At 42.1% G+C, this 24952-nt stretch overlaps 1 protein-coding gene across 7 annotated transcripts in view; it reads left to right on the forward strand.

Moving 5' to 3' along the window:
• LOC147241878 (partitioning defective 3 homolog) overlaps positions 1-13410 on the forward strand; it is a 390131-nt gene extending 376721 nt beyond the window's left edge. For 4 of the 7 annotated variants that reach the window (XM_086192260.1, XM_086192261.1, XM_086192264.1 and 1 more), the window contains 2 exons: positions 5631-5758; positions 9640-13409. In XM_086192260.1, the coding sequence (XP_086048386.1) occupies positions 5631-5758; positions 9640-10069 (558 nt within the window). In that variant the 3' untranslated portion in view covers positions 10070-13409. Of the gene's footprint in view, positions 1-5630; positions 5759-9639 lie in introns of all 7 variants that reach the window. The other 3 variants (XM_086192266.1, XM_086192265.1, XM_086192262.1) reach the window with 2 other exon arrangements.
• Positions 13411-24952: the final 11542 nt, after the last annotated feature.

The raw sequence follows: 24952 nt of genomic DNA on the forward strand, positions 1-24952 counted from the left end.
GGCTGACCACAATCTTAAAATTTCACCAAATATTCCTGCACTCATGTCGCGCTCCTTTGTGGCTTTCATAAGCAGAAGTGCAGGCATGATGTCAAAAGCATTTCAAAAAATGTCTCATTCCCTTTCTTGGTAGGCTTTCCTTCTTGTCAGAGCTGAATTTTGTTTACTGGAAAAAAGTTTAAACAAAAAAAAAAAAACTCAAATTCTGTGAATCTAAATTGACAAATAAATAAATATACAACCACGGAAAAGGAAGTTAAAGGCCTCCTCACCTCAAAGTGTATAGAAATGCATTTTTGATGATTTGGTGTCCCTAAGCACCCAAGGTTACATCATGATGTTTTCCAGACAAATGCTGACTCCAGAACAGAGAAACCTGCTACTTTCTCAAACTGGAACATGTTTTTTTTTTTTTTTTTAACAAAATAAAAGGCACCAGCTGTGACTAAGATGAGAAAACATTTGTATTGACTAAGATGAGAAAACAAGTATACTAAAACTGACAGTTCCCTCTCATCACGTAGGTTTCAGTACGCCTTGTTCTTCTCCAGATCAAACCTATTAGCGACTTCAGATGATTGACATTCGTACTGATTAAGATTTCCATTTCATTTGACAATTTTAGCGACTTTGCCGCCATGTTGGCTTAAAAATGATACTTTCAAAAACAACAGGTGACAAAAACAGCATGATCTAACAGTTTGTCTGGTAGCTTTTAATTTATAGGATTTTCAAAGGGAGATGGATCTTATCAGTTTGTCATGTTAAAAGTTATGACTTGCTTGTATGATCAAAAGCCCACAAAACTATACAGAAAAATTATGACTGACATTAATTCAATTAACTTTTGAGCTTCAGTATGTTAATAAGTGATGCTTAAAACAATTTGCCCATATTACTTTTTATGTTACTTGTTTTTATTTTTTTAATGTCATGCTTGAAATGTGAAATTTTAGGAAAAGGTAGAGCAGGTACAAAATGTACACAATTTGATGTGAGGCTTTCTCTCTGGTGGTTTTACCCTTGCTTGTCTCTGAAGAGTTGAAGCCTGGGCTCAGGGATGTATGCTCAGAAAGTCCTTAATGATACTGCAGACGTCAGTCCTTGTGCCATGGCTTCTTTGTAAACGACTAATGAGCAGGACATGAAAAACTACTGTACTGTCTCTACCCAGGCCAACATTCATAATTTGACTTAACATGGTTTCTGTCACGGACGGCACGGCGGTGCAGGGGTCAGCACTGTGGCCTCACAACAAGAAGGTTCCAGGTTCGAGTCCCGGCTCCAGCACAGGATCTTTCTGTGTGGAGTCTCCATGTTCTCCCTGTTCCTGTGTGGGTTCTCTCTGGTACTCCAGCTTCCTCCCACAGTCCAAAGACATCAAGAGGGGACGAGGCTGATTGATACTCTAAATTGACCGTAGGTGTGTCTGTGAGTGTGAATGGTTGTCTGTCTCTATGTGTTGGTCCTGTGATGGACTGGTGACCTGTCCAGGGTGAACCCCGCCTCTCGCCTGAAGGCTGCTGGGATAGGCTCCACCCCCCAGTGACCCTTAACAGGATAAGCGGAAGAAAATGGATGGATGGATGGATGGATGTTTTCTGTCCCTCCTTGTTCCCTGCTCTGCGAAGACTGAATTGCTATATGCACATATGCTATCAAGAAGGCCGAGGTTCCCTACACATCCATCATTTTTATTGTACTCAGTTAAATCACAAATGTGTTCAGCGATAAGTTGGAGGGGGAAAAAAGCATTTACACTTTTTCTGTTTGTTCTTCAAGCCTACAGTCCTATCCAGCCAAAACCAGAACTGAGCTTGATTTTCTTATCATAAATTGGCAGAATTGGGTCGTTGCAAACACTGAAAGAGAGAACAATCATCTAACTGGACTTTAGTCAGAGAGTGGTGTTTCACGACTATTTTCTGCTCATTAACAACTTCAATGCCTTCCATATGTCTCTGTGTACAGCACGGGTGTTCTCTTAAAACTGTTACTCATGTGATACACAACAAACATAGCACCATAAGGAGTGGAGGAAGCCTTATGTTAGTGCTGCTGGCCCTTCTCAGAGACCAGCTTTGACACCTTAACGGTCCGTCATGAGCTCTGCACCAGGAAATGTTATTCCTGGACTGCCTTGTTCATTTGTTTGAAGTTTTGAAACTCAGTTCCCTCCCAGCTGCTTTCCTGGTCCTTGATTTTTAATAGCTGCTAATAATTTTCATAATTATGCCCCCCCCCCATCACATCTGTAAATGCTATGTTTAAACAGGTGAAGGTTTATTTTTCCCTTCCTTGTTTTGTCAGCGAAGCTACAAAGAAGCAAGGGAGAGATAAAATTGTACCACATAGACATCATTTTTCACATAATTGGATAAAAAAAAAACCCACAGACATCCTTTTGATTCAGTTTCAATAAATGTCATGTTTATATGGCATCGTATTCCAGGCCTAAAATGGAATAATCTGATTTTTCTCCCCCGCCTAATGCCATTACACTGACTGATTTTCTCTGCTGGCTATTTCTCACGCATTTCTGTTGGCATGGCGTCACCCACCTCATGCCTTTAGTTTCAAACCAAAGTGTCGAGCACTTCCAGAGTCCTCACCGCTTCCTTTTAAATCCCAGTAAAAGCATTCTGTGTGTGATTAATTATTTTGTGACGACCGACCGCATTTGACCCTGATAAAATGATTCCTCCGGTTTCCGTACAATTCATCTGATATTCGTTGATATACATTCGACTTTCCGAGCTGAGAAATTAGCTGTTGTGGAACATGAGCGTCCCTGACCCACGTGGAGTACTATTGTGCTTCTAGAACTTGGAGGCCGTGGGTGAAGGACTTGTGATTGAAGCAATTGCCCTATTATTGCAGCTGTCCAAGCGAAGGGGAAAGCAGCCCATTAATGAAGGAAAAAAAAAAAAATTCGATCTTGATGTTTTTGTCGACAGCTTTTCCATCTGCCAGTACACCTTCACCACGTGACTCCATTCCACCGTGTCCTAATACCCTATCAAAAACAATCAGCTGATAAAAGCTGAACCACCTCAACCAAAGACCTTCATCCGCACCACCGCCTACCTGCCACATCCTCATCCAAGCCTCATGAAAACTGAAACGTGGTCAAAGCAATCCCGTGACACCTACAGTACTCGGCCTGCCTCTGTTTCATTAGCTTGTCATGTTCTTTTATCAGCCAGCTTGTTAGGAGTGTGCCTGGTGTTGAGGGAGATGAAATCTCTATGCCCACCCCTCCAACGATCAGAAAAGAAATGCAAACACACACCGGCGCATGATCTCGAACTCAATTCAAATCCAAATCTGTGAAATGAAACAAGGATTTGGGAAATACTGACCCAAATCGTGAGTCGACTCTTTTTCGAAAAATACCCAACTCATCATGATATGTGTGATGACACCCATTTATTTCTGTTTGGATGCACATAATTGGCAAAATTTACATTTCATGTTTGAAGTTTAATTTTAATCTCTTTCATTAAAAAAGGATGATCTCTGATAGCGACAGCAGAAAATTAAAAAAAAAAAACTGTCTCAAGAGTAATCAGGATGAATTTTAAAGTTCAAAATAATTTTAGTTCCAATGTCATTGAAAACAATGAGATATGAAAAAGAGCCTTCATGCCACAAGACGATAATCGACATTCAAGAAAATGATTCCAAAATTGAGTGTTTTTCCGGCTGTATTGGATTATCGTAAGGTATTTGTGATCAGAATACCTGAGGCAATACGCAACCTGACAAAGCGGCAATTGTGACCAATTTAGAAGATGGGAGTTAGGATACACAGGCACAGCCAGTCGGGTCCTGATGAACATGATCCACCAAGCGCAGCAGCACTTATCGTAGTGCAGCACGCAGTCGGCAGTCCTGATGAGCATCGCAGGGATATGTGGGGGTTTATGCATGGGCTTTCTCAGGATACATCCTGGCGTCACCAGACCATACAGGGGGAGAGATCTATTTTCTCTGCCTCAGAATTGGAGGAATGATGTGTTTCGATAACATCAGATTAGCATTTCAAGTAAAATCGCTCGGCGCCCCTTCTGACCAGCGACTACGGTTGCCAAGTCAGTCGCATATTAGACTTTTTTTGCGGGAAATTGTGGCACAATAGATGTTACATTGTCCCCAGCAAAGTTTAGAAAGCTATATTGTGCGATTCATTTTATACACCCAACCCCCCTTTTTCTTACACACTGAAAAGGGGATTCCCACAAACATGGCTACAATTAGTGCTAATTTTGATTTTTCCTCTTTGGTAAAACCCTGTAGTAGTTGTTTTTTTTTGGGGGGTGGGGGGGTTCTGCTTGAAGGAGGGTTTGCGTTAGCCTTATGTTACTGAGAGTTTTAGTGTGTCAATATATTTCAGTTCTATGCAAAACTGCTCATGTCTCCCAGCATGATAAGGATACAAGCTCCATTTCAAGTCGATGACTTCATTCTATTCTTCCCCACATGCCCTCATCATTTTTTTGTTGGAGCTGTCCTGTTTCTTTCTTTCTTTCTTTCTTTTTTCTTTCTTTCTTTCTTATCTCAGTTTGACCCCCTAAGCATGCTCAAAAACTCACAAAATTTTGCACGTATGTCAGGTCTCGTGAAAAAATTGGTAAAATGCAAAAAAATTAACCTCCCAAGTGCCAAAACTGTGCTCCACAGCGCCACCCAGGTATCTAAAAAGGGGCGCCACAGCCTGTAGGAATGTCATAAAGAGATCAAACCAAAACTCAATTATTTGTCTCATCAAGACCCACAAGTCATACGCCAACACCCTTGACCTAAATCCAACAGGATGTCCACAAAATGCATGTGAAAATATGACTTTGTGCCAGTTTTGGCGGTTAAGGGTATCGGCTTCAAACGATAATACTTGACTTACAACACTGTGCTGAAGAGAAGGTGGGAATACATTGAAATAACTCAAACGGTTTGGGTTTTGTAAGCCCCGAAAGTTGCTGTGCCACATTGCACCTTACAATGTAAACCAATGGGGAGGAAATCTCTGGACATGTACTTTGTGTCAGACAAGGCTTCAGACGTCCAAACTACAAGTCTGACCACTTTCCAACCTGTATCACTGCATTCAGGACAGATGTTCCTACTAAAATGTGAATTCTAATGTCAGATCTGGCCAAAGTCATGGGATTCATTCGGATTTTTACTTTATCAAATCCTCTTCTCCAACTGTGAGGGAGCGAGAGAGAGAGGAGGGAAGAGAGTCGGGGATGGGTGTGTGGGTTGAATGGAGGTCATTTTTGAAGGATACAGCAGAAAGGTCTATATACATGGAGTTTATTATATACAAAAGTTGTATGATGCTTGGTGGAATTCTCATTTATTGTACAATAATTATACTGTATATTCAGAGTGCGAAGGCCCGTTCAACTCTGCTTGCAGCTTTAATTCAAACTTTGTCTATGGTTAAAATGCACATCTAACCTTGCAGTACTATGACAGAAAATACCACCAAGTATAAATGTTAATAAAATAAATCCTAAGGGCCACTGGTACAGGTGTTGTTTTTTTGCAGTGCTTTTGTGGAATAGCATCTTTTGTCCCTCTTATTAAGATTGCACCTTGACTTTTTAATTCGGTGAATGTTGCAGGTTAGCAATGGAATGGAGACACTGAGTGGACGCCATTCAGTGACAGTGGAGGCTGAGGTACAGAAACAACATCAGGAGGATGGAGATCATTTCCAACAGGCACAGAAACAGTACAGCTCCCTGCCACGGTGAGACGTTCTTCCTCTTGCTTGTGTATTCCATCCGCCCGCCTGTCTGCGTGCATCTGCCTTTGGATGTTACATCTTCTTGCCTCTTTCTACCCTGCATAACTTAGCACATTCAGCATTCATCCTCTTCTGACTGTTTGGAAATTCTTCAGTTTCTCGACTTTGTGTATCTCCGGTTACCGTCAAAATCAGTTTAAAATGAAACCACGTTCTACTCGTTTCCAGACATCAAATTAATTTTATGCAAAATTCAGAAATAAATCATTTGATGTGATCACTATCAATTATGTGACTTATATTCAACCTCATCAAATCAATCACGACCCCAAGGAAGTTGTGACTTTGTCATTGGCGTCAACCTCACTTTTAGCCGCCCCCATGTCACGTTTTTGAAAGGAAATTTCTCTTCACAATCCTTCCTTTTACACAGCTGGATTTCAGAACTCCAACCACTGTTCTTCATTTTCTCTGTCTTCCTGTTCTATTTTTTTTTTTTGGGGGGGGGGGGGGTTCATCAAAGAAAGCTTACCATATCTTACATTTTGACATCTTTGGGGGAAAGGAGTTTCAGAATTTGCATTCCTTGCCATCTTCTCATGAAATGTCTTGACAATCTTTTGAGGCTGTCTAATCACTTTGTAGTCGGAGCAAATTACAAACCAACCACTGCTGAAGGAAGATCGGCCCGTTTTAAGCTCCGCGCTCCTAAAGATGAAGGCAGTAAAAGCAGTAATTCTGCTCATCAGCTGACAAAGATATTTAAACTTGTTGATGACATGATTTCCCCTGCCAACGAAATAATTTTACATTGAAAACAGTCCAATGGGACTTCTTTTTAATTGTTAAATTGATATCGCTGTATAATCAATGGAAACTGCCCTTTCTTTTTCTTGGTCAATATGATTTTTTTTTTCCCACGAGATTTCCCGCTCTCTCTTTTTCTTCTTTTTACCCCCCCTCCCCCGCCCGTCATTCAACAGCCACAGTCTTATCAATTAAAATATGTTCATTTTGTCTGTGGCCTTGGATTTGCGGTCCTCTTGGACCCATAATCCACGTAGGCTGTATAAGCCAGACCTTTCTATGCGTTCCTTTCACATGGGGTTATCCACTGACATCTCATGTGGTGTGACAGTTGAATCCTACACCATCCTTCTCATTTAGTTGCTTCACTTGGGACGAGCTGCACATAAAGGCAGGCCAGGATTACCTTGGATATGCATTCTTCTGATAATCTCACAGCATCTCGTAAGAGTCACAACGGCTCAGACTAGACATTTGACCCCACCAAAGGCTTTCGGGGCTTGTGTCTCAGCACAGATCCCAATTTAAGAGTTAAGGTCATCCCCAGATTATCTTCATCTACTTGGTTTTTTTTGTTTGGAAGCCAATCATTCTATTCTCCTCTAACAAAGTTGAGTAGTTAGTTATTTTACCAAAAAGGTATATTTCCCTCAAAAAAGGGGAAAATAACTTTCCCGAAGATCTTCCAGGAGGAGCCATGGTAGCTGGTTATCAGATGACAGCCAGGCTAAGCTCGCTTTCCCAGATGTGAGGATTGGAGGAACACTAATTAAGGCTTGTTGTTGGAGCAGGATTAGCAGTGACAAGCAGTTTGGGTGAGGGGCCAGGAGTGGAACAAGTCTGTTCGTATGAAAGATAGACCACCGATGAGCCAGAGAGGGACACACTCACACACACAAATACACACATACGTTATGAGTAACACTGCTACAGATGGTTAGGACAACTGAGTGAATGGCCGGTGACTAAAAGTCTATTCTGCTCATGCCGTTCCTGGATTCCTCATCCAAAACAACCATGTTCCACACCAGAAAGTAAACATTATTTTTGCTTGGACAATTTATATGTACTAAAGAGCCATAATCATTCCATTGGCCGTTGCAGGCATTTGTTTTTTACACTTTTTAATCATGTTATGTCTGTGAATGGGTGTGTGCTTGCTTGCCCCTCTTTTAACATCTAATTCTTTCCAGCTGTTTTCAAGAAACACAGCCGCCACAATTTTCTCTGCAAGCCAACTTCCTGGCTTTGTTTGTTATGTTCTCACAATCTAAATTTAACTCATTCTCGATGATGACGCATGCATTTCCCCATCCCCTCCCTCTTTTTCACCCTTAAATGTAATATATCTACTTTTGACTTATTCTGAATCTGGATTGAAAATGTTAATGGAACCGAGCACCCAGATTCATCGATCACGAATACACTCTTGTGTGAAAGGGTCATCTTTGCAGCGTTGTCATTCATAGAGTCACCTTAATCTCTTATATATACATCAACAAACAAATAAAAAGTCGCATGGTTAAATGCATGGTGACTGGTGCAAACAGCAAAAACCCACATATGGAAAATATGTTGTGGCTTTCTGTGCCCTTCTTCTGCCCAATACTACAAGACTTGCACACACACACAAACATACAGGGAAGCAAAGCTGAAAAAAACATTGTGCGTGCACTGCACACGGTCAGTTACTGAATTCATCCCCATTCCCATTTGTCCTCACATTTGTGTACACATCCTCATATTGCAGTGCTGTGTGCTTTGGCTCTGTCCCCCTCCTAAACGTGACCCGCAAGAGCTGCCAATAACAAGATGAAATTATGGGATTCGCCCCAAAAAATATGTAATTGTACCACCGACACAATGTTAGATGTTTCGTGCTGTACGCAATTAAGCCATATTACTTTAAAGATGAACCCGGCCGTAACTGGGCTTACATTTTCAATAATCACTTTTGCTATGCACCATGATGATGAGACTGAATTTATGTCCTTTAATGAAAAGGAGACTGCTACAATCCAGTGGCTGTGTTCATTCATTCATTCATTCATTCATTCATACAGTGCAGAATTTTTAGTGCGTCTGTGGTGAAGATGAGGTAATGAGGCTTCTCCCCAACATTGCAGTTCCCTCAGAATCAAAATCGGAACAACTGAATTATCGCATGTGTCTTTGATTCAGACAAGCAGCTGTATGAACAGTCACTAATAACAACGAGTATTGAAGCTGCTTGTTTCGCTTTGTGGCCTTGAGTGCCGTTAACTCAAAAGCCTTTTAAGCTCACAGCTGGCCAGTGAGGTGCGAGTGGGGTTTCTCTTAGCACCCTGTTCTAAAAGACACTGTCACAGGCCTTCCATCACACATCAGCCTTAATGGGTCCTAATAATGGAAGAGCACGCCAAATGCTTGAGCCAGAGACCAGGCAGTTCCCAGTGGCAGCTTTCTGGCCATTTTCTCCAAAGGGGAGCATGCGTGGCAGAAGTTACATGTGCTTCCTTTTCTTTGAGAAACAGAGGGAGAATTAATTTGGGTATCTTGCGCAGTCTTGGGGTTAGCAGTCTGTCTAAGGATGAGAGACTGAGGGTGGATATCCTTTTGAGGCCTGACATTACAGAATTTCCATCACCATTATAAAGAGTTAAAATGTCAAGGAGATTTTTAACACTTGTGTTTGTTTACCACGAGGAAATAATAATCCTGTGGGTGTTTGAGGCTTCCCGTCTACATTGACTTCCTTTCATGTTTTCGACTTTATGTTGCTGAATTCAATCTAATCATGCAACACGCTAAAATAACATCCCACTTTGCTCCCCTGCTTCTTTCAGCGTTTGAGCTCAATGCCCTTACCACATTCCCCTTTAATCCTACATAATGTGTAAATTGGCATATTCTCTGCTGAAGCGCTGTTTCTTTAGAATTACCCTTCAATAGTGCTGACCCAGGGGCTGCGGTAGGGGAAAAAAAGCCATCTTTCTTAAGATAACAGCTATTCTCATCCTTTAGATTGAGGTTATGTTTAAAGTTATACTTTAAAGTAACCAAATGACTTACCACTGTTCCTGTCTCTGTGTGTTCAGGCAGCCCTGTAAAACCCCCAGTATAGCGTCTGAGGACTCATGGGACAAGGTGTACCCACCGGCAGAGGGGACTCTCAAGGAAAATCCTCGCTACTCTGGAGGACAGGGATCACATAATGGATACCTGGGAACGTCCAGCTTCAACGCTCGTGTGCTCTTAGAGACTCAGGAGTTGCTTAGGCAGGAGCAGAGGCGCAGAGAGAAGGAGGTCATCAAGGCCAGACCGTCTCACGCGCAGGAAACCCCTAGCAGTAGCACTAGCACCTACGAACACAATAGAGACCATTCTCAGGCCCCAGGCTCTGCCACGGTACAAACCTCACATCAGTCCAAGGGCCCCTACAGACAGGATGTACCGCCATCCCCTTCTCAGCTTGCCAAGCTCAGTAGGCTTCAGGGTTCTGAGAAGGGGAGGCCGTTTTATTCCTGAGACGGAAACAACAACCTACAAAGAGGAGGCTTTGGGATAACTGATCCTTGAGAGCACCAAGAAGAAAAGGGTAGTTGAGCAATAAGTCTGTTGTTTTATCAGATGCTGAGATACAAATGTTTATATCGAAAAATGTCTCTGATGATATGAACCCTGATCCTTCAAGCTATATGTAAAAGAAAGTATTTGAGGTGTTTTATTTTCTAGAATATACTGTATGCAACCAAGTGCCTTTTTATTCCATTGACTGATCACCTTTCGCAGGCGTCGCGTCAACAGCCAGTTTGACTCATGCATCCACCTTACACATGGAAGAGAGCAGATGCAGCAGCAGGTCAGAGGTTTACAGGTCATTGCCTTTGTGATTGAAGACACCAGCAGTCTGACACCATAACCCTGAGCACAAGACACAGCCCGGCCATGTTTCTGTGAATGTATGTGCTTTTCATGAGGACTGTTTAGATTTGTTGTTGTTTTTTTTTTTTAATGTTTAAGCGTGTGCTTCTGTCCTGTGTGTTACGTGTTACCCCATGAAGGCGTTGCTATGTTGCGACAGCACGTGGAGGTTAAGCAGCTTGTGTGAACTATGGACTCAAAGCTTGGGTTTGAACATGGCTCATCATTCCTCAGTTCAGGAAAAAGGGCAGTTTTGGTTTCAGAAAAAGTGTATCCTCCTCCCAACCCTCTCTTGTGTTGAATATGATAATCCTGAATTCTCTCTTCCTTTCAGCCGGCTGCTTCATCTACATTTTTTTCCTCTACCCCATTGTCACTCTCACCATAGGGCAGTCTCCATGGAGCAAAACAGCTTTGGATCTCTTTTATTCTTATCTTGTCTGGCCCAGCCGGGCAACCGGGCAGTATAAATGGGGTTACGTCTGGGTTTTTAATTCCGGTACCTCATTTAAAATTAATGGTCCACTATGAATGTGTTTGTTGTTGTCATGTGTGGTAGGGAGCAAGAAACATCAACCTTTTTGGATAGGCTTTTGCCCCAGCCTTGCCCAGAATGATGTTGATACAACCAAAGCTTGTGAGGTGTTTAAGGGGGGGGGTTTCCAAGAAGAATTTCAGTATACTTCAGTATGAAAATGTGTATGAGTTGTCCTGATAAAATGGAACTGATTTTATTTTCCTTTCAAGATTATGTCCCTTGATAGAAAGTCCCATGGGAGTTTTTTGTTGTTCGATCGTTAGAGTAGTGATTGTTTCCAAATGTGTTTGAGGGTGCGTACCTGTGTAAATGTTCTTGGATTTTCATCCTTGGGTGAGTGAAGGTTCCAGGTTCGAGTCCCAGCTCCATCACAGGATCTTTCTGTGTGGAGTCTCCATGTTCTCCCTGTTCCTGTGTGGGTTCTCTCTGGTACTCCAGCTTCCTCCCACAGTCCAAAGACATCAAGAGAGGATGAGGCTGATTGATACTCTAAATTGACTGTAGGTGTGACTGTGAGTGTGAATGGTTGTCTGTCTCTATGTGTTGGCCCTGTGATGGACTGGCGACCTGTCCAGGGTGAACCCCGCCTCTCGCCGTAGCCGCTGGGATAGGCTCCACCCCCCCGTGACCCTTAACAGGATAAGTGGTAGAAAATGGATGGATGGAAAAGCTGTGGGATGCAGATTTATTACAAGCCAAATTTAGGGCTTAACCCTTGAGCAAAGACTTCAACAAAGGGCCACACCTTTTATTTAAGGTTACAATTTGTTTCTTCAAAGGAAGTCTTGTTTCAGTTAGTTTTTGTATTTGACCTGAACTATGGTACCAAGTTTGCCACTTTTTTACAGTACCACTACATGTTTAGATTTAACACATCATAGTCCACTGTTGTAGACGATCCAGGATCCTTAAAAATGTAAAAACAGTGGAGTTTTTGTCCAATCCTCCAGTTTTTATATCTCGGAGTGAATATCTACCTCGTTGTTTCTGAGCCAGATGAACCCCTGGATGATACAAAAACATCAAGATAAGTGTGATGGTTACTGACTAGCAGATAGGAAGAGAAGGAGATTTTGTTGGTTGATAATCTATGCAAAGTCCACACAACGTAAAAAAAAAAAAAGGTACGGATATGTGATTGTGCTTCCTCACATTTAGTTAAAGGGGATTACAAGTAAGTACAGTATTGGTATGGTTACACATCTGTGTGTTTGGGCATGTTTGTGGGTGGATAAATGGGTGATACACACACACACATATATATATATATATATATATATATATATATATATATATATATATGGAGAGAGAGAGAGAGAGATGGTTTGTGTGTGTGTGTGTGTGTGTAGGTGGACATGTGTTTCAGTGTCTGTGGATGCTGCCAGTAGCTCAGTGCTCCATATGTCTTGGCAGCCATATGAACCACTTGGCTGCGTAGTGGGAGAAAACCTCACTAGTTTGAGGAAGAGAAGAGGATGTTAACCTTGCATATTGTTCAGTCAGTGGAGCGATGAAAAGTATTCCCCAAAGTCTACATTACAAACAGGAGGTTCCCAGTCATTCCGCGGTCATTTTTACCGTCTTTCGTCCTTCTCTTATTTACTCCTTTATTTGTCAGTTTCACATGTTTGCTTTGCTTCTGGCACAGATTTGGTTTGCATGTGTGAAAGTGGCCTTCCGTGCGTATGGATGTGTATGATTGTGTGTTTCCATCTGTACATGTCCTTACCCTAAAATGGGGAAAGGTTCAAGTGCCTGCAATATCCGATAAGTCTCTCCATCGTATGCAAATGTGATAATATCCCACAAAACATGTTTCTTATTTGTGTTGTAATTCACGTTTGTGTGCCACCTCTGTGACACATGGACTCGTTCCATAAAAAATTTAAAAAAAAAGATTGTTTGAGAGGATTTTTTTTTTTAACCTGATAGAAACTAGAAATATATTGTTGTTGTTAATTTGTATTTTTAAGATCATCCCTCATTGTGTTTTATTATTCAGAGTGTGGTAACATGGTGGTAATAAAAATGATAAATATGTAAGCGCAGTGCAATTTTACTTTTTACCACAGTGTATCATTACGACATGTCTCTGCTGTTCTCTGTACATACGATCAAATGTTTTCAATGAATAATTTGGAGGTAGTTTCTTTCTTTCTTTCTTTCTTTTATAACGGTAATGGCCCTTAATAGTGGTGATCAAATGTTCACAAATGGATTCCCTTCATGACAGCGCAGCAGCAAGATTAGATGAATAACTGAAGCGGATTCATGGAAATCTTATTTCATCCTGCTGGAGTTTTTAGGTTCTATTATCGCAGACTCAGAATTACATGTAAGTGGCATTCTTTAACAAAATAAATGGCCATTCTATCATCCGGTTATCTCATCATTTCTAAAGTTTTCAGCGACCAAACAAGAGAAAAGAAACGTAACTGAAAGAGTGTTGAATAATGTTGGCAATGCAGTTGTTTTGAAGCAGCACGGAAACATATAACACACAGTACCTTCTCGTTTCCTGCCCCGCCTAATTGTCCTGGTTTTGCCTATGGAGTTGGATTGGCTTCTAAAAATAGCTTTTGTTATGTAGTGATAAAAAGAAGAAAAAAAAGTAGCCATATTCGTGGTGTTGAGCTCAAGGGGAAAGTCTTGTTATAGATGGTGTCGACATTTGCTCCGCATCGCGGAACTCTTGATCCTAAGGAAGGCAGAGGCCTTTGAAAGGATCCACCTGGCCAGAGAGGAAAAGAGAGTGCATGCACCGGGGATAAAGGCATCCTCTTTTATAGATGTCACCTTTGGGGATAAGGGTAAAATTAAGTTGAAGAGGGAGAGGAGACCAAACAGTGGAAATTCGCTCAGACCGAGAGGGCAGGGAAAGGCTTGAACCATAAAACCTCTGGGGGAGTTTAAAAAGCTCTGAAGTGGCTCTACTTTGAACACCCTGCCGAGCCGCAGTCCAGCTCTTTCAGTACTACCCCTGATTGGGTGTCAATAGAGTTAATGGAGAGATACGCCCTTGTGTTTGCTCTACCCTGCCTTGACTCATCTTTTTTTTTTTTTTTTTTTTTTCTAAGAATACCCAGCCTCATTTCACGTTGCCCGTTTGGTTACATGCTATAAATTTAAAACCATATGCTTTTAAAGACCAAAATCTTCACGTGTCCATTGCCATCCGTCCATTATTTGGACAGACGGGTAGGTTTTGTGGCACATCGTCCCCTGAACGCTGCAGTCCTGAGCCAGACGCTCGTTTGTCCCCCTTTTGAATTCATCCTCACTGGCGTATCAGTTTGTTGGAGGCAGTGTTGTGCATGAACATGCTCACGCGTTTGAATAACAGTAAACTCAGCACACTCGTGTGCGGCAACAGAACACTTCTGACCTGTTTTGCCAGATGCTGCTGAGCTCTCCAGGCATAAAACTGCAAACCAAACCAGTCTAAAAGGTTTTGTGTGAAACTTCCCTATCTGGCAACACAATGATGCGAATATGTCGTGCATTGTTTACTGTTTTACATCACCGCCATGCTCTGCAAGGGATGATTGGTGAAGGCCCTTCAGACACAGCTCGACGCTATCTTGTGGACTCTGCTACTCGAGGTCACAGTATGTACTTAAAATGTGCGCTCTGTAGAACTGAAATCAAATCACATATTTCAACAAGTGGAGCCTGCCAACTGCTGCATAATAATTTGGTTCTTGCAGGCTAAATGAAATATACATTGCTTCTACTTTGCTGAGCCTGACTTTCTGCATAATTAGACTTTTTGGACACATTAAACGGTGAAATATATAATTAGCTTGGCTTTCCTGTGCTTATCATCCTTGTCATCTCTGTCCGTGATTCTGCAGTGAGCTTGTAATTTGATGCTTGGGATGGATGGATAGGCGGAGGTCCTATTGAAACATATGTTTTATTTTCCATGGAATAGTGTATTATTTTTGTGACCTTCATTTTTGGGACTGTGGAACTTTGTTCAAAATCGTGAATTAGGATCCGTGACCTTAAGTAAGATGATTTTAATTTGCCAAAACTGAATTTTGCTCTCGTGAAGTGTGACCTCGCACAGCAGTGGTTGGAGTGGACACAGCAGTACACGAGTCAGACGCTGGACGGTCATCTATACAAGATGTTGTGACAGTACCCTATCACGGAGGCGACAACATCAGATTCATGTGTTATAAATTTGCAGGACCCCCCCCCCCCCAAAAAAAAATGACCAAATGAATGTTGTGGCATCAGCTGACATCCTTGACACACTAAATTATTGACTGTTTTCATTATAAAGCAAAAGCTGGATATTTGATACTCAATAAATATCCGTATGAGGATTTTTTTTTTCTTTTTTGTGTTCTTGACACTTACAGGCCAGAACAATGGTCCCTCATTTTTGGCAAGCATACAAAGCAAATGGGCTTTGTGCAGTTTTCCAAAATATACAAACGCTAATGTCTTGAGAGTTGGTAGACATTAACCCTCGTTTCAACTTGGCAAGGCCTGAGACGGGGTAACCTGTATGGTTTGAAAAACGCGCCCAATCTGCTGTCCCACTGGGAAATTAAAACAGGAAGCTGACTGTTTTTGGAAAAACCGTGGTCATAAATCCTTGCAGATGCTCAAGAAAAGCCATTTTTAGGAGATTGAAAGGAACGCATTCACACACATTCACACACAGCTACACAACCAGTGGTTCTTCCCAAAGCTTTAGGCAACATCTGGTGAGTGTGTGTGTAAGGAGTCTTCATGAAAGTGGAGTCGGTTACTCAGTGAGCCAGAGGAGTCCGAGTCAGATAGGCCTGCTGAAATGGTCAAGAACAGAGCACATTGTGTATTCACCAAAGAGAGGCTTGAAACCTGTTGTACACAGGATGCAATTGAGCCACTTGGATCCACCCCCACTGTCCTCTACAGCTGCAGGTGACCCGTGGGTCAGTTGGACACCAGCTAGTATGCTAGAGCTGGGTATGATGAGCAAAGCAGGCAGGTCTGCTGATGAACTCCCTCAGTCCTCATGGTTCTTTGGACAAATTGCATTGACTGAAAGAATGCTTGCTGGTAAGGAATGCTCCCACTTGTTGTGGCACCTGCTGTGTTGTGAATCTTACATACCACTCCATGGTCTGAGTTCCTCACCAGTGATATTATGCAAGATGGTCATTCCACCCGCCCCCGTGATGGTGAAGCAGGGGTTAATAAGACAGTCACTGACGTGTCTTGCCATGGCCTGGAATGTGTATCTCTGCAAGCGTGCAAGAAAACAGACCAGTTCTTTGTCTTCTAAAAACCTGACTCTTTTAGGAAACAGGTCTCTTAGTCTTCCTTGACTGGCAAGCTGGTCCTAGCAGGGGGGTGGACCCATGCTATGCTAGGCCTCACTACGACCTGGGCCTTATGGCCAGCTTGACACCATCTGCCTGTATCAGATTTTGCTGTGTAAATGTGTCAACCAGCCTTACTTGTTTAGAGTGAAGTCATTTCCACTCTCAAATTGCTTTGCGATTAAAACTGTTCAAAAATATGTAAACTATTTATCCTTAAAGTCAATTTGCTGTTTGCACAGTCGGTACTGTTGTGATTGACATGTGTTCACCAGAATGTTGTTTTTTTTATTTTTTTTACCACATCGCTGATGATGCACGCCAAGGAATTTGGTCTCCACCGACCCACAAACAAGCTTTGGTCACCTGCTGACAGACGTTAACTCCTGCTTCAATGTATTCAGGGGACCTTTCCGGTCCTACCAACCGTGGGGTGTTCCACTTTGCCTCGGACCACCAATAAGCCTGAATACAACCCGGAACGGAACAGAAGAGGAGAACTTCCCCACAAATGAGAAGAAGCAATCACTCGTGCCAGGAGCCTTGGAAAAGACATTTACTTGAACATTTCGGTCACACTCAGAGAGATTTGAGGTCACCATTAAGCCTCATACAAGAACATGAAAAGAAGTTAGTATTCTTCTCGGGTTATGATGCAACGTCATTACACGAAAAGTGGTGCCAATAAACCCTCTTCTGAAGCCTCGTATATCTTCCTTTGAGATCTGTTTCACTGGGGTGTCGTACTGGCCTGTAAAAATGTTTGGCCGTGTTTGTTCTTACTTTTATGAGATGCTTTTGACATGCAGTGATGGGACATACGGAGGACCATTCGTCCTACCGTTGAGGGATCAGGAGGTTATGGGGCCAATCGTTGGCTTTACCTGCACTGAAGGTATCAGGACCTGTCATGTTCCACACTCACAGACACTCACCAGGACATGGTGAGGGGAGAATTCAGGAATGTTCTTGTTTCAAGTAGTCGTCAAAGGGCCAGATTGAAAACAGATTGGGCCGTTTGATTGGCGACACATGTCGAGAAAAATCGTTAGGAATGACACAAGTTTCTTTTATAGCAGAGGGGCCTTTGATTCCTCTCAAAGTGTCTCGAAGGCATCTGTCCTGCATGAGGCATCAATCTCATGCACACATGCAAGTCGTAAAGGAGTCAGCAGAAGTTCAGTGAAAGATAAGCTGATGGTTTATGGCTGCCCTCTTACACTCGTAGCTTGCCAAAAAGAAAATAATGATATCAATAGATACAGTCGATGAGCAAAATTTCATCTTGTTTCCTTATGCGGACAAGAAGTACACATACTTGACCAGCTTTGATATGGTAATGCAATGTTTGAAGTATTCTGGTACAGAAAACAGCACAACAAATGCAAATATGTGCAATGCTTTTTGATCTCATAGTAATCGCTTCCCATGATTTCAGGTTGTTTCTGTTTTCAACATCAAATGAATGAATAATTCTACTAACTATTGACTTGCGCAATAACATTTATAATTAGTATTTCCGTTCCTCTTTCTGGCTTCTGCTAGAGTCACCTCTAACTACAGAGATAATTGCGGTACTGTGAAATAATTTCTGCCTTCTTAAACCAAACAAAAGCAGCTCCTTTTTTGCAAAACAACGGTTTGAATTCACGCTTTCCTTATGCTAAAACATACAGTGCTGTCATGAATGTGCACATTCCCCTTTCACCCTGACACATTCACACACACACACACACACACACACACACACACACACACACACACACACACACACACACGCAGGATTGTGAGGCAGAGCATGAACTCGTTCTGCCTCACCGTCCCACAGAATAAAAGACATGGTGCAGCACCGCTCAATGTTTATGGATTTATACAGAACATCCCAGGCCACACATTCAACTGAAGGGAACTGAATGGGTTCAGCAATGCGTCTCAGTCGAAAATCTACATGGGAATAAATCCTATAATCTCTACCCAGTTTGCACACTAGAGTGGCTGAAAGCAATTACTCTGACAAAGAAAGCTTTTTTCTGTTCTTCCTCTCCTTCTTCCCCCTGCCTTCTATCATCCTCTCTGCCTTGTGTCAAGTTAATCCTCTGAACTTTCCTAAAGATCTTCGTCTATTCCCTTTTTTCTTCATGAAACACACTCTGCCACCCCCCCGCCCCCCTCTTTTTTTTTTTTTCCAGATATGGCAACTAAGAGAGGAGATTGCTGTCTGAATGAAACAGCTGTCTAGAATCCTGATCTCTCTCCTTTTTGTTCTATCTGGACCCACCCCACCATCACCACCTCCACTACCACCATCAACCATACACAAACCCCCGCTCACTGAGAGAGAGAGAGAGAGATGCAAAGGTCTTGCCTCCTCTCTGTGGGATCCTCACAGGTGCTGAATGATGGGAGAATGGGAGGGAGGGGATCTCCGTAAGAAGGTGAGGCCGGGAGGAGTATGAGCAGATTGAACGGTGGAAAAGATGGTGTTTTTGACAAGCATGGGGGGGGGGGGGGGGGGCACACCCCTGGTGATTATTTAACGATGGAGGAGAGGAGGGTGGGAGCCTGACACCTGTGGGGGAGTACACAGGGAGGGGGTAGAGGCAGCAAGAAAGGGGTGACCATCTGTTGCAGTCACAGGCGAAGGAGACGGGAGGCACCAAGAGCCTTCAACCTCGTCCAGCAATGTTAATGCTGTGCTGCTGATGCATATCGAACTCACATCTGTGCATGAATACGCACCCTGGTTTTTTACAGTAAATACAAGATTTCTGCCCTTGGATATTTGTTGCATATCAACAATCATTGTTATCACTGCGGGTGGTTTTGTTTTTTTCAGCCACCTGGTGCCAATGTTTCATTATTTCATGATTGTTTTATCGATTCTTGCTTTAATTGACCTGGTGGCATAAATGCCCCCAAACCAAACAATCCATACCCTAAGTGACTCTAATTTGATTTGTTCTGTTTTTGTTTTAAACATTAATCTGAATTTGATTGTGGATGTAGTGGCGCATGGATGATGAATTGTTTGTTTCATGATAGCAGCCATTGCGGCAAGGTTAGAGGACTTCACTTTTTAAAAGGGTAATTATGTCCAACTTACTGTACACTATATATATATATATAAATTTTTTTATTTTTTTTTTTAGTTGAGAGGGTTAGTGGAAGGGTAGTTCATTCATATTCCCATTGTTTGATGATTTTACCTCAATTGCTGCATTAGTAACAAAAAGCAAAAACATAGATGTCTCTGCCTGGGTGTGACGTCTGGATGCCCATCGACAGTACGAAAATAAAATGTTTTTCATTTTATCTTCGATCACAAGTTATGACTTCATGCTGTAGCTTCAGGCACCTCCTCAATGGTTGTTGAATGTATTCTGGGAAATCACGAACTAGATCGGTCCACCTCCCCCCCAAAAAAAAGTGAAATCCATCTCTGGAGGTCATAACTAGAACCGTGTTCATATTAAGACAAATGCAAACTGTTGCAGTTAGAAAGCATGAGCTTATTGTATAAATGCCAATTGTCAGCATACGAACGAGCCTAAAGTTTGCAGAAAACAGCCTAAAATGGTGACACACCCAAATTTAGCCAATTTCCATATAAATCACTGTTGCTGTCACTTCATTCTTCAGACATGGCAGTGGGGAGGATATGAAAAAAAAAAAGCAATTTCACAGAGGGTGAAGTTGAAATAATGGATGGAAATGTTGAGAGGAGAGCTATTTCTGTTTGGTGGTCTCACCACTGGTACCTTCAACAAAATCATATGTATAGTGTCTGAAACCCTGGATGACATAGAAAAAGAATTGGGATAGCTTGAAGAAGCGCGTTACCCAATCCAAAAGTGCAGAGTATTCACACAGGGGCAAGGGGACCTCCATTATCCTTGCACTGATAAGGTCTTCTGGGAAAACTGTCTACAGGGGAGCAGAGAAGTGGCCTCTGGGGCTACAACTCTGGGTTTTTTATTTGTTTTTTTTGGTTTTTAAACCTGAACATGTTAGGTTTTTCTAATAACTTCATCTTTATGTCAATTCCCAAGCATGTCCCTGACTGCGACTCTTGGCTGAACACGTGCAGACTCAGGAGACATGATGGTGTGACAAAGAATCATACGAGAGCGAGTGTGCCAAAGACTGCAGTCTCAGGTGCAGAATAAGACAGGAAAGGTCAGACGGAATCCTTTTGTGCGCGAGAGGAAGCAGGACAAAAGGTGGAGGAATGATGAGGGGAGTGAGAAAGAGCTGCAAAGGAAAAGAGACAGGTGTAATGAGGGACCAGGCTGGGGAAGAGGAGAAGACTTGAGGAAGAATGACACAGTGAGGAAAAGGAATGAAAGATAGGGGACATGAAAGCATTCCATGAATTCTTCTCCAGTGTATAACAAAGTTTGTTTTAGGTTTGTTAAGGTATAGAAAGGCCAGTTGTCAACCTATAATAGTAAAAAAAAAATTAAAAACTTAATACTTTTTTAAAGTAGAAAATATTATAGGGATGTTTTTATTATTTCTATCATAACTCTGATCGTCAAACCACAAAAGTCATCATGCTTTAGCCGCCAGAAGTGGACACTGTATCGAAAAAAAAGGAACATTTCTGTTTGTCAATGTTTTCCAATCGGACATTGATGGAAATGAAATTTCTCAGAAATGGACGAGACTGACTGAGGTCCAAAAATGTTTGCGTAACAGCTCCCACTCCCCTGATCTCAACTTAGCTTAATGTGCTTTTCTTTTCAAATATCTGTCTTTCCCACTCACTTACATGGTTGTTGTGTTTAAAGCTAAAGCACACGGGGACCCTCTCCACTGTAGACACGTGACGGTGTGTATCTTTAATGGTGACAGTGTTTTGTTTTTCCTGTCTCTTGGGATAGATAATGGGAAGTGCCCCTCCTCTGAGACGAATGGGCCGGGAGAGGCTCTGTAAACACAGGGGATGAAGATTAATCACACACTAGAGATGGTGTTCCCTCTTTAATAATCAGTATTGATTACTGTCACCTTACATCTGCACCAACAGCTGCTGCAAGACGGGCCTGTCGCCCAAGGCTGGTCCACCTTGCACCACCCCTGTTAAATCATTGTGTTGTCAGTGCAAAATAAGGTTAGCATGAAGTACGAAGTGATAAATTTTTTATTTATTTATTTTTTTGGTTGTACGCAACCACACTACACAGTTTTAGCTGTGCGTTCACACTATAAAGCCTGCGGTCAAACCTGAGAATGTGCATTTAAAAGGTTTAGTTTACCTCTTTTTATTAGTAATAGACTAAAATTTGTATTTTATTCCAGGAGTAAAAAAAAGAAATGGACAGATGACTTTTGTGATCATGAAAACTTAAAATATTGTACTTGATGCTACTAAGAAATAATACGAAGACTTTGCCTTAGCAAGAGGGAAAAAGAAAAACAAGTAACCAAGGAGCTGACAACTGGCAGTGCTCACACGTCTGTGGGTGATCACTGCATGGCAAATACATCTTGTTTCCCAACATGCACTGTTCCTGTGTTGCCATGGTTACAGAAATAAACCAATCACACTGAAATGAGGTAACAAGGTAACAAACGCATTTTCAAGAAGCACAACACAAAATAAATCAGCTTTATGCCCAATGGCTTTTAGTATTCTTTCACTGCAGTAGCATTAACCCTTATGTCTGAGAGCTGTGCTGCAGTACTGTATCTTTACATCCTGGGTTACGTTCTTCTGATGTTCGTCCACCAACATGGGGTCTGGGTGGGTACAGTTTGTCAGTCCGGATCTGGAACTCTCACAGGATCTTTGCTTAGTCACTCCCCGCCACCCTAGGAGGGGTCTTCCATTGTGACACTGGGACTTCCAGCCCATACTCAGATGTTCCTGTACACCCTGCTACACCAGTGTGGTGTGTTAGACAATGGCCTTTACCAATCTTGGAAGAAGTGCCTGCTCTTGTGCTGCCATAAGTGCCTCCATCAAACCATGACCTCCATCTCTTGCTTGGAAAGTTCGCAACTGAATTTGAAGCTGCTGGGATGAGAACCAGCACCTCCAAGTCTAAGGCCAGAAAACAAGTCTTCAGCCGGAAAAGGGTGGCCTGCCCGCTCCAGGTCGGCGGAGAGGTCCTGCCTCAGGTGGATTGGTTTACGTATCTTGGGATCTTGTTCATGAGTGAGGGTAGGATGGAGTGGGAGACTGACAGGCATATTGGGGCGGCATCTGTATGCATATATACAGTATATGCACTCCACTGCAGAGGCACCGCCCCAATTTGCCTGTCAGTCTCCCACTATATATATATATATATATATATATATATATATATATATATATATATATATATATATATATATATATATGTATGACATATATATATGTATGACATATATATATGTATACATATATATATATATATATATATATATATATATATATATATATATATATATATATATGTATGACATGAAAACCTACTGTACTGTCTCTACCCAGGCCAACATTCATAATTTGAGTTTACATGTTTTCTGGCATGGACGGCACGGTGGTGCAGGGGTCAGCACTGTCTCCTCACAGCAAGAAGGTTCCAGGTTCCAGTCCCAGCTCCAGCACAGGATCTTTCTGTGTGGAGTCTCCATGTTCTCCCTGTTCCTGTGTGGGTTCTCTCTGGTACTCCAGCTTCCTCCCACAGTCCAAAGACATCAAGAGAGGACGAGGCTGATTGATACTCTAAATTGACCGTAGGTGTGACTGTGAGTGTGAATGGTTGTCTGTCTCTATGTGTTGATGGACTGGTGACCTGTCCAGGGTGAACCCCACCTCTCGCCCGAAAGCTGCTGGGTTCGGCTCCAGGCCCCCCGACAACCCTATAACCCTTAACAGGATAACAGGATTAAGCAGAAGAAAATGTTTGTGTATATATATATATATATAATTTTTTTTTTAAATGCCCCAGAGGAATTACTTCAGTAATGCCTAAATTCTGACCTGAGGCTCAGCTGCAGTGTTTTACACAGATACAAGCCGAGCAGGTAATAAGAAAGCACAGCTGTGAGTTTTTTCCTGAATGAGAACACAAAGTGCTTTGACCCCAGAGCAGCCTTCCTCCATCTCCAGAGGCCGCAGCAGGATGGCTGGGAGATTGAGAGTCAGCTGGGGACCTTTTGATTGGCGCCTGTACCATATCAGTCTGAACACATACAAGAAAACTGATGTGCAATCCAACTAGTTGAGTATGGTGGAGATAAGTTCTAATTCGGAAGTTGTAATTGGGAAAAGGTTGTAGAGAACTCATCAGGCAGTTTTGTTGTTGTTGTTGTTGTTGTTGTTTTTCAAGGCTATTGACCCAATACCTATCAGCTGACATTTGAAAACTGAACTTTGTGTTTACAACCACAGTTGTTGCACTTGGCATAGAGAGAGCCATGTATGTCTCTAATTCATTGTGCTGGAATAATTACACAATTATGCTGTCATCTGTAAGTACAAGCCGACGCGCTTGGCCAAGGTCGATTAAAACTATTCAAAGAGCTACACCTCTCAGGTAATTAGATGGTAAAAGATCAATAAAACCATTTATTTGCAATGGCTTTTTAAAGTGGACTTCATTCATGCATTTTTGTTTTCACTTGGAGGCTGGGGAGCTAAGATGTGATGATTGTTGCTGTGTGGGAACAGTAATGATGATGAACTCCCTTTCGATTCAACACGCACTTAACTGAACGCATGCGGTTGTTTGCAGACTTAATAGGAAGTAGACTAATATTCATGGCAGTCATTTTGAGAATCTGCAGCGTGCAGCTTTTCCTCACGCTCTTGAAAGACATTACACGCTCTGAAATTGTTCTTTCTTGAAACGTCTGGAGAATCAGAAAAGGAAAAGAAAAGAGAGAAAACATTCAAAAATACCGCTTGGGTTCTTCGAAACTCAAAAAGTATCACAGCTTAGACGAACCCAAGCGGTATTTTGTGTGTTTTCTCTCTCTCTCTCTCTCTCTCTCTCTCTCTCTTTTTTTTCCATTTTCTTATTCTCCAAACATGTTGAACCCTTTTAAGAGTGAACCAGAAAAGGAAAAAAAAAATAGAAAACCTACAAAATACTGCTTGGATACTTCCAAGCTCAAAAAGTATCACAGCTTGAATGATGAAGGGTGGGAAATCAGAGAGAATGAGAAAAAAGACTACTTGTTTCTCTCCCTTAGAGGAGTGAAAACACTGAGCTCCTGTCACTGATATGAATGCCTCTCCCCTCCTATTTATTTTCCTCCTCCTCCTCCTGTTTAGTGACTGTGGAGATAAATAATGATGGACTACATTGCTCTAAGGAAACGTATCCCAGAGTCTAGTCAGCACTGACTTGTCTCCTTGGGTTCAGAGGTGTGTCATTTTACCCTATTGATGTATGTTAATCGTCATCCCTGTGTGAATTAATGAAAATATACCAGACACATTTGTCAGCAAGTCCATTGCAACCCCTGGTGAATGAAAAATATCTCATCGGCTTCAGATGTGTGGAGTGAATCGCTGGCCTTCACATGTGCCGACTGTTTATCACGGAAGCGGGAAGAAAACTGGTTCTGATGATAAATATTATGATACATTCTCATGGGTCGCCGCAACTACATGGCAGCAAAATTTTAAAG

Source organism: Aulostomus chinensis, chromosome 21 (genome assembly GCF_037954235.1).
Source record: "Aulostomus chinensis isolate RoL2024-O1b breed Wild chromosome 21, RoL_Achi_v1.0, whole genome shotgun sequence".
Lineage (NCBI taxonomy): Eukaryota > Metazoa > Chordata > Actinopteri > Syngnathiformes > Aulostomidae > Aulostomus > Aulostomus chinensis.